The 11,137-nt window shown below is 39.4% G+C and overlaps 1 protein-coding gene across 1 annotated transcript in view; it reads left to right on the forward strand.

Annotated features, from left to right (window-relative positions):
- abat (4-aminobutyrate aminotransferase) overlaps nt 1-10,825 on the forward strand; it is a 35,811-nt gene extending 24,986 nt beyond the window's left edge. The window contains exons 12-16 of the mRNA XM_085351348.1: nt 614-751; nt 1,881-2,048; nt 2,921-3,067; nt 8,144-8,255; nt 8,582-10,825. Coding sequence (XP_085207474.1) covers nt 614-751; nt 1,881-2,048; nt 2,921-3,067; nt 8,144-8,255; nt 8,582-8,703 — 687 coding nt within the window. The 3' untranslated portion in view covers nt 8,704-10,825. The remainder of the gene's footprint in view (nt 1-613; nt 752-1,880; nt 2,049-2,920; nt 3,068-8,143; nt 8,256-8,581) is intronic.
- The last annotated feature ends 312 nt before the right edge of the window (nt 10,826-11,137 follow it).

Here is an 11,137-nt window from a genome sequence, read left to right on the forward strand (position 1 = left end):
TTAGTACCTACTACAAATGGTCCAACAAAAGGCAACTGGTCAGCCGGTGCTAGGGCCATACAGTATTTGTCGCATGCTCAATTATGCGGGTAGAAAGCATTAGAAAACAGTGTAAGCTCCTGCATATGGCTCTACATAGAAGCACACTGTTCTGAGTTTCAGTGAAGATGCTGTACACTGTATGCTGAAAAACTAGTACGATCAACCAATTCCCAACTTCAGGTGTGATACCTGATATCACAGGACAAATTGACATCTGGCTTATCGGAGAATTAAGAAAGCGGATCCAGCTGTTCTCCTATAGCCCAGCATGAGTAGAGAACTCTTTTTTTTTCCTCTTGTACTTTCCCATTGTAGTGTACATTTCAGTGGTTTTTCTGTAATGCAACCGTTCTCTGACTTGTATCCCCATGTGATGTCTGTGTTGTGTGTGTAAGGTCGGGGGGCGGGTTCATTCCACTGCAGGGCAACCTGCCACTGCATGTGGCGAATAAAATTTGAACTTGAACTTTAATGTTGCTTTAATGTTATGAATGACTGATTTAAGTTATATCACTTTGACAAAAAAGTGCCATGTTGTGTGTGATGTTGGAATTCTTGTGTGCAACTCAAGGTGGAAGATTTGATTGTGAAGTGGAGACAGAAGGGAAAACCTGTAGCGGGAATTGTAATTGAACCGATTCAGGCCGAAGGCGGCGATAACCACGCCTCGCCAGACTTCTTCCGAAGACTGCGCAATATTGCACGCAAGGTAAGACACTAGCTTTAAAGACAGACTGGTTTGTATGTGGGAGTTAATCATAATAAAAAAAAATTGGGGGCTTTTTTTCTAGACTTACAGTGTTTTAATGTTGCTAAAATATTTTTAAAGATATGTATAGATATGTCCATGGGAATCATAAAGGGGTGCAGGAAGAGCAGGAACTGAAAATGGTCTCAAAAATATGTATACAGTTTCTTTGATAATGTTGTGGAAAGGGCCCACATGAGAAACTGGGACCATTTTGGAGGGCTGCACCAATAAGCTGAATTTAATATTCTGCTCAATATTAATGTGATATATTTATACACTGCTACTGGGAAGAGGAGATGATACAATTAAAAATGCAATGTTGGTGTTGTGTAATAACAACACCAAGATTTGATTCCATTTTAACTAACATTCCCCAAAACAATTGTGAATAAAGGTGATCATCACCAAGGGAGGATCTGTATCTGGATTTGTTCAACTTCATTACCCACAGTGTTTGTTTTGTTTTGGAGTTTAGTTTGTACATTTGTTCCAGTCACATCAACAGCAATAGCTGCAGTATCTGCCTTCCATTCTGTATCTGAAGTCACTGGAATGTCCTTGCCTTTCTTTTCACAATTTCTGCTCTCAGGTCCTACACTGTAGCCTCTGTCATAGCAGTCAGTAAGTTGCAAAGTGCGACAAACTGTGTGACTGAGTGCTCATGCCCTTATGAAATTATCCATTTTACTTATAATACCAAAAACATGGTTAATTTTCAGCACTGACCAACACAACACATCCTTATGCACAATACAATGCAAAATAACAATTTAGGTTCAGGGTTTATTTTAGTCACTTTATCTTGGATCTGCTTTAAAGGTCCAACATTTTTCCCTGTTGTGTCAGCGTGTCCTATTTCACCCTGTCCAAGCATGCAGTTACCTCTGTGATTGAAGCATTCCCTGTCATGGTCTTTTTCATTGAACCCTTGTTAATCCACGTACAGAGAGTGGTAACTGAGCTGTGTCTCGGACATCACAGCTCTCATCCAGAACCAAGGAGAAAAAGTCAAGATTGTCTGCTTTGGAGTTCAGAGATTCAAAATTTCTGGCAGAGGTATACTGAGTATATTTGCTTCCCCCCTCAGCATGGCTGTGCTTTTCATGTGGATGAGGTCCAGACTGGTGGCGGAGGCACAGGAAAGTTTTGGGCCCATGAGCACTGGGGTATGGACGACCCTGCTGACGTTGTCTCTTTCAGCAAGAAGCTTCTGAGTGGGGGTTACTACCACAAGGATGAATTACAGGCAGACAAGGTTTGACATTTTTATGTCTGTTTTTCTACAATAATTTTAAATTTTAAATTCCAACTTATTTGTTTTTTGTAAGTTCTACATTACATTAGTTTTGTAATGGGCTCAGGAGGAATAGCAGGTCATCTACTAATCGAAAGGTTGGTGGTTCAATCCCCGGATGCTCCTGTCTGCATGCCAAATACCCTTGGGCATTAATTCCAACCTCAAGTTGCTCTCCTGGACTATACATGTGAATTTTAGATAGAAAGAACTTGCATAGAAAAAGCATAGAAATAAGTGCCTATGTGATTAGATGAATGAGGCTTTTAGTGCTCAGGCAGAGGAGAAAAGCACCACATAAGATTTAGAATCAGCTAACCAATAAAAGTTAGCTTAGTTTTAAAGGAAATGAGTTTAAACATTTTAGTGTGGGAGTGGCTTCCTGCAGAGGTGGAAATAGAAGAGGCACCACATCCAGCAATATTACATGTCACAGTTAAAAGATTCTGTCTCACAAAAAAGCAGTTGTGAAAGTCTGTTGTTGTTATTCTTCATAATATTAATAGTTTTTATAACTTTAATAATAGGAATATCATTTCAATTTTACAAATTGAATGTTTATCTGAATGATTTGGCAGTCAGTTTTGGTGTGTTGTGACACAATTCTTTTCTGGTAGTTTTCATCTTTGTTGCCATGATGCAGACACGTAAATGTTTCTACACTGATATACAGCCTGTCGAGAGTGCTGGTGCATCACAGGGGTTCCTGCCCAGTGTCAGCTGAAACAGGAATCAGCCCCCTTCCCTACCCATTTTGATAAGTTTTAGCTGTTCTTTTTATTTTAGGTTTTTACTACCCAGTATCCAGTGTTTTGTTCTTGTGCTTTCCGCAGCCCTACCGCATCTTTAACACATGGATGGGTGACCCGTCAAAGAACTTGTTCCTTTCTGAGGTTCTCAATGTGATTCGGAGAGAAAATCTTCTGGAGGAAGTGACCCGCTCTGGCAAAGCTTTGCTGAATGGCCTCTATGAGCTACAGGTACTGTTTTTTTTTTGTTTTTTTTAATTAACTTGGTCCAAACTCGTGGCCGTTCATGTTTGAAAACCTGCCTTAACTAAAACTGTCCGTGGAGCAGAAGTGAGTCCACCTCACCTGCGCGGCATCGCAATCATACCTACAATCATACCTTGCTAGTTTCAAAATCTGTACCGGGTCCTGTATTTGTGGTTCTTGTCGTTTGTGTGTGCCTGCGAGCTGCCAAGCTGCGGCCGATTGTGTACGGCAACCGGAGTAATAATAAAATGCTGAAAAACATGGAAACGTGGTTGCGCTGTGCCTCTTATCTGCCACAAACTGTATTTTGTATTTACTCATGTTGTCTTTTTCTAATACAAAAATTTGTTTGATCTGAAACATGTAAGTGTGAGAGACAGAGAATGGAGGCAGTAGCATTTAAAAAAAATATTATTAGCTTTTAAGTTTCAAGTTAGTACATCACTTCAAAATTCTTTGGTTGTTAATCATTGACCTGAATATTTTTGCTGGTTTTTAAGCTTACTAACTGTGTTGATAGGAGTTATGTGGGTAGTTCAGCTTCACCACTAGGGGGCTGTCTAACCAAATTGTGATATATACTGTGTCGTAGAAGCAGCGGCAGGTTATGTTTACGTACATGGATGTGAGCCACGTTAAAATAAAGAAGCTTGCTAACTACTACGGATGTTTTATTGAAAACACGACATGGTACCAGGAGTGGGGTAGTAAAGCAGGTCATCATGGACAGTGTTAAGCCACCAGATGCCGTCAACTGGAACGGAAATGTGGACTGTGAGTGGCGAACTTTTAAACAGCGGTTTATGCTATACCTGCAAGCTGTCGGCCTAGATAGTAAGCCTGATACACGGAAGATTGCACTGCTTCTTACCGTAGCAGGTCCACAAGCGGTGGAAGTATATAACACGTTTGTGTTCGCAACTGCAGAAGACAAAGAAAAGTTTGACGAAGTAGTGAGAAAGTTTGATGAACACTGTTCGCCCAAAAAGAATGAAACATTTGAGAGGTACGTCTTTCGGTCACGTATACAACAACCTTCAGAGAGTTTTGATACGTTTCTGACTGACCTCAAGTTAAAGGCAAGAACATGCAATTTTGGACAGCTGCAAGAATCTATGATAAGAGATCCGATCGTATTTGGAATAAAAGATATAAAGATAAGAGAGAGGCTTCTGAGAGAGGCGGATCTGACTTTAGCAAGTGCTGTGAAAGTATGTCATGCCAGCGAGCTCGCCATACAACATGCAAAAACCTTCAGCAGGTCGCCGAGGGAAACAGACACGGAAAGCACAGCTGTAGCTGCAGTTAATACACGGCAGGCAGGGCGCACGTACAAAAAAGAACAGAAAGAATCAAAAGACACTTTCTTGTGCAAAAGATGTGGCACAAAACATGGAAGGAAACAATGCCCAGCTTATGGTAAAATATGCAAAAAATGCAATGGACAAAACCATTTTGCCAAGCAATGTTTTTCAAAGAATAAACAAAAAGAAAGAGTACACACAGTAGAAGAAACTGCTCTCAGTGACACGTTTTTTGTGGGAATGGTAATGCAGCAAGATACACCCATGGACCAACCTGCAGTCAGTACAGTGAAGCAGGACAAATGGACAGAGATGTTACCAGTGAACGGAGCCCTGGTAACTTTCAAACTGGACACAGGAGCCAAGGCTAATCTGGTGAATGAGCTGGATGTGAAAGCGATGAAAACGAAACCACACATATTCCAAAATAACAGTTTACTCCAAGCATATAATGGAGAACCAATCAAAACCAAAGGTAAATGCAGGCTCCGGGTACAAGTAAAAGGAAAATATCACAGTCTGATGTTTATCATTGTGCCAGAGGGACATGAATCTCTGTTGGGAGATAAAGCATGTGAGAGTCTCGGCCTAGTCAGACGGGTATACAGTATAAACAGCTCTGAGCCCAAAAGTGTGAAAGAAATCGTGGATCTGTACCCAGACATATTCAAGGGGTTTGGAGTCTTACCCTTCACCTACAAGATAAAAGCTGAAAGAAGGAGCTCAGCCTGTGGTTCATGCACCTCGACGTGTTCCAGCTGCTCTTAAAGACAAGCTTAAAGAGGAACTAGAGCGGATGGAGGCACTGGAAGTCATAAGAAAAGTTGAAGAACCTACTGAATGGGTTAACTCCATGGTGTGCATTAAAAAACCAACCGGCGCTCTTAGAGTCTGCATGGATCCGAAAGACTTAAATGCTAACATACAAAGAGAGCATTACCAGATACCTACAAGAGAAGAAATAACAAGTGAAATGGCTGGTGCAAAATTTTTTAGCAAACTAGATGCGTCCCAAGGATTTTGGCAACTCAAGCTTCATGAGGACAGTACAAAATACTGCACGTTCAACACGCCATTTGGGCGTTACTGCTTCTTGAGAATGCCTTTTGGAATTTCTTCAGCTCCTGAGATATTCCACAGGACCATGGAGCATATGATCGAGGGAATCGAGGGAGTCAGAGTTTATATGGACGACATCATTTTGTGGGGATCCACACTACAGCAGCACAATGAGAGACTAGTAAAGGTTTTGGAAAGGGTGAAACGTTATGGACTTAAACTGAACAGAGTAAAATGTCAGTTTGGCGTGGGTGACATTACCTTTCTCGGTGACAAGCTGACAGCCGAAGGCATCGAGCCGGACAAGGAAAAGCTACGAGCTATACTGGAAATGCCACGTCCTGAAGATAAAAAAGGTGTGTTGAGAATCCTGGGAATGGTTAACTTTATTGGAAAATTCATCCCAAGCCTGGCGGCCAAAACAGTGCACCTGAGACAGCTTCTACACAATAGCTGCGAGTTCAGATGGAATGAAGAACTGGAAAACGAGTGGCAACAACTGAAAAAGACACTTACAACAGAGCCAGTTTTGGCGTATTTTGATCCAAAAAGAAAAACAAAAGTGTCAACAGATGCATCGAAGGCCGGGATCGGCGCAGTGTTGTTGCAGGCTTATGGAGACCACTGGAGGCCAGTGGCATATGCCTCAAGAGCAATGACAGAGACAGAATCTCGCTACGCCCAAATAGAAAAAGAGACATTGGGGCTTGTTTTTGGATTTGAAAAGTTCCACACCTATGTCTATGGTTTGCCAACATTTGTGGCAGAGACTGACCACAAGCCATTGATAGCCATAATCAAGAAAAACTTAAGTGAAATGTCTCCACGCATTCAAAGATTGATGATGAAACTACAGCGCTATGATTTCAACTTGATCTACACACCAGGTAAACACATTGTGTTAGCAGATGCACTCTCTAGGGCCACAACCCCAAACAAAGAGCAAAGCTCCACAGAGATGGATGTAAATATACATGTAAACCTGGTAGCAGAGTCACTTCCTGTGTCAGACAGAAAATCACATCAGATCAAGGCTGAAACACAAAAGGACTCTAGTCTGCAAAGAGTTATAACACTGTTGAATGGGAAATGGCCAAGAGGTGAATGCAAAACATACTACAACATAAGAGCAGAACTAAGTGTTGTGAATGGACTTCTGCTAAGACAAAACAGAGTAGTAATTCCACACTCACTGAGAGGAGACATCCTGAAAAGACTGCATGAGGGACATCTAGGCATAGAGAAATGCAAACGGAGAGCCAGAACAGCAGTCTATTGGCCAGGTATAAATGCAGACATTGAGCAAATGGTTTCCACTTGTGATACGTGTATCAAACACCAGGCAAAACAACCAAAAGAGCCTCTGACCATAACAGACATACCGGAGGAACCATGGCAGAAAGTCGGAACAGACATTTTCCACCTAGGAGGAAAAAACTACCTGCTGGTTATTGATTACTTGTCAAACTATCCAGAGATGGCATTATTGTCCAACATGTCAGCTACTTGTGTCATAACGCACATGAAATCAATATTTGCTAGACATGGGATACCACAGATTGTTCATAGTGACAATGGACCTTGCTATAGTTGTAGAGAATTCCAACTATTTGCTCAGGAATATGACTTTAAACATGTGACCTCAAGCCCCCTGCATCCACAGTCCAATGGGAAAGCAGAGAAAGGTGTGCACATTGTGAAACAGTTACTAAAGAAAGCACAAGATGGTAAGGCAGATCCTTATTTGGCACTACTGAGCTACAGAGCATCACCACTGGAGCATGGCAAGTCACCAGCAGAAATATTAATGGGAAGAAAACTACGGACCACTCTTCCTTACACAACAACCAGGAAACATAAACAAGTGAGAGACAAAATGAAACAGTTGCAGAAGAGACAAAAGGTCAACTTTGACAAGTCCTCAAAAAGTCTAAAACCACTCGCACCCAATGAAGCAGTCAGAGTGGAAGATGCAAACATCTGGGAAAAGAGAGCAACTGTACTGGAGGAGGTAAACCCAAGATCGTACAATGTGAAAACTGAAGATGGACTGATATTAAGGAGAAATCGGAGGAGTTTACTGTACACTCAAAAGACAATGGGACCATCGGAAGAACAGTGTGATGACAACAACACACCACCTGAACCAACAACACCCGTGAAGGACAGTGTGGAGCAAAGAGACCAGTCACCCATTGTCAGAAGATCAGCACGCTCTATCAAGCCACCTGATAGACTAAACCTTTAAGCATATATATATATATGTATATGTTGGTGTATACATATATAGCTAGATATATATGCATATATCAAAAAGGAACTTTCTGCATTATTGTGTGTTCCGTAGTTTACACTGTCACAAGTGTTTGTGATGTTATTCAAGCTATGCAATGTTAGGTATGTTTCCATAGTGTTGTTCAGCAGATAACATCTAAAGAAAAGGGGATGTGTTGATAGGAGTTATGTGGGTAGTTCAGCTTCACCACTAGGGGGCTGTCTAACCAAATTGTGATATATACTGTGTCGTAGAAGCAGCGGCAGGTTATGTTTACGTACATGGATGTGAGCCACGTTAAAATAAAGAAGCTTGCTAACTACTACGGATGTTTTATTGAAAACACGACACTAACTGAGCGTAATGCTGCATTTGAATGCTTTGAATGGTCGTGATCATAAATTACGTGGCTTTTTTCCGCAGGCTCAGTACCCCAGCATACTGAGTCGAGCCCGAGGACAGGGGACGTTCTGTGCCATTGATGCCTGTGATGATGCCACACGTGACAGGATCATGCTCAAGGCCAGAGACAAAGGTATAAAGCATATCAATATATGGTGTTTTTCTTTTTTATGATGGCTCCTTTGGTTCAGTTTTGCACTCATGGAGATCATGGAAGGCAAGTTTATGATATTTGCAAAACTAGACAATAATGAGGATAATCCTTTGGCTTAGCAAAGCCAAAGGAGTAAAGAAATTTACGATGTTGTCATTTCTGTTAGCAGTAACCTTAACTTATCTTTAATATAGCTGAAACTAATCAGCGAAGTCATCAAAGGAATCATATTTGAAAGTGCTAGATATCTGTCTGATATCTCTGTAAAAAACAATTATTGTTGTTCCATTTTGTTTCGTTGGCAGGCGTCCTCCTCGGGGGCTGTGGGGATCGCACAATCAGATTCCGCCCAGCTCTGGTTTTCAAGGAGTATCATGTGAACCTCTTCCTCAATATTTTTAATGATGTGTTGGCGCAGCACAAATAGATCCTTTCCAAAATCCTTCTAAAAATATACAATCCTGAGTTAAATCAGAATGGGGGAAAACGTAACTCTGGACAGTTTAAGAAAAGAGAAGCACAATCTAAACAAAATAAAATTCAACTAGCCCTGAGCTACAGCTAAAAGAAGGCTAGTTGTAGTAAATGCAAATTTTGTAGAATGTTCATGTTTCTGAAAATTAAATCTGTTAAAATAAGCCTAGAATCTTTTTAAATAAAGATTCATTTCTGTTCATGTACATGTATTCAAGTCTGGTTGAAGTTACTTTTTCCTGGAAAACAACTACTTAAAGAAAACAGTTAAACAATTTGTCTTTGTACAGAAATGTTGGCCAGTCTGCTCTGGAGATGATGAGACATCACACAGCTGTATTTTCCAAAATCTCGCCATTATAACTTATACTGAAGTATTTCATTTCACATTCACATAAAAAAGTGTTGGTTTTTACGTCAAATTAAAGTGCTCTCTAAAGCTACGTTAGTTGTTTTTTGTGGCACTGTTCTGCTTAATTTCTGGAATCGGGAAACATAAAGTTTGCTTTATTCTTTATCTGGCCTAAAAACACTCTTGTTTTGAATATTACCAGGGAAAATATCCCTAATATGTAAAACATTAAACCTTTTTACATTTATGAATTGAGATATATGAGATTCATAAGTACGACTTCACATGTGGTTGTAATTCTGTAACAATTACTATAGCAATAAACACAATAAATGTCTTAACTCCTAATGAACTTTAGTTGTTGACTCATAGTGTTGCATAAAGCTGCTTTTAGTGCTCAAATGCAAGAGTCGCCTCACTGCATACATTCATCCTGCCACGCACCTATCCTGGATACAGAGTACAGTGTCAGTGCTGACTCTCTGTATGAACACAATCAATCTAAACTGTCCGTTAAAACTGTCCATAATGTTATGACTATTGTGTTGCTCTTAATAGTAATAAACTTGAAATGATGTAGCCAAGAAAATGTGACTCTTAAATAGACCATGAAAATGTCATAGATAATTTAGTGCCTGCATGTTATTTCAGTGTAACATTTTTTATGCCCTCTGCTCAAATGAGAGCCTTGGTAACACCATTTACTTTACTCTTAAAGAAAAAGAGCTTCATTGTTGCTGCTTGACATTTTATGGAAATATGGTTACATTTTGTTTTCAAGACTCTTGTTTTTGATTTCATTTAATACTTTTTATTTGTGACATTAGGGTGTACTTTGCTTTACTCTGTGTCACCTGGGATAGGCTCGAGACCGATGTCATCCTATTTGGGTTTTAAGTACATTACACTTTGCATAAAACCATTTCTGAGTCTGACACATGACAAACAAGGTAATGTGCTCACAGTCATTGATTCAAAATAACATATTAAAAAGTTAAAGCATAAACACTTTAGCAAATACTAAACCCGTACAATCATTATGCTACTATCTACACTGTTTACACATAGAACGAAACAGACCCAAGTAAAAGTTTACTGTAGCTAGATAAGCTATTTTGTTAAGGGGGAGTTGAACTTAACGCACAGGTCTATTACAGAGGGTGGTCAAAAGCACACATTAGTTTCAATGTGAAGCTGAAATAAATTACCAAATAACTTTAAAGCTGAAATTCTTTTGACATATTTGGCATTTTAATTTTTTAAAGTCTGCTTCTGTAGAACGTCCTCAGTAGTAGCAAATGTTCCATGCAGTTTTTAGGCAAGTGTTAGGAATGTGATTCATGTCTTTTCTAATTATGTCTTTATTGTTTACCTATTAGAACGAAATACAAATAAACAATATTTCTTCTCCTTTTTTACATTTACGTTGCATAAATTTTACCCCTCTTAATGTAGTGAATTAAAAAACAGTTCACAGGGTCAGATCATCATCCTACACTTAATACTGAACATACATGAAGGTTGGGTTGTAGGGTGTCTCCTAATATGATGGTGATTTAGACAATGGTGCCTGTCTTCTTGTTGTCAGGCATTATATGGAGGATCTGTGATAATCTAAAAAAAAAAAACCATTTACACTAAATACTTGCACTTGTGATTTAATATTGATGGTCATTGATGTAATTATTATAGATTGTTGTCTATAAAATATTCTGTCCATGTACTGTGATTAATAAAGTTTTGAGAAACTTGAGTTTTTGTTTCTGTTGAAAGGTTTTTGACCTAATAAAAATCATAGAACTGTAAATGGACTGATAGGTTATGGTATTCAGCTAGGTGTCATTCAAATCTGAAAAAACAAAGAAAGAAAAAACAAAAAACGTGCCCCTCAGAATTATTTTTCATTTTAAATGTGCAAAAACTTTTAAAAGGGAACTCACAGCTTAAAATATGCCACCAGCTCCAAAAATAATAATCATTTAAGGTTGAATTATACTAAATACTTAAAGTTTTATTTAACTGTGTTATATACGCT

Source organism: Diplotaxodon limnothrissa, linkage group LG4, assembly GCF_057381915.1.
Source record: "Diplotaxodon limnothrissa isolate DT_005_m linkage group LG4, D_limnothrissa_male_GT1.1, whole genome shotgun sequence".
Classification (NCBI taxonomy): Eukaryota; Metazoa; Chordata; class Actinopteri; order Cichliformes; family Cichlidae; genus Diplotaxodon; species Diplotaxodon limnothrissa.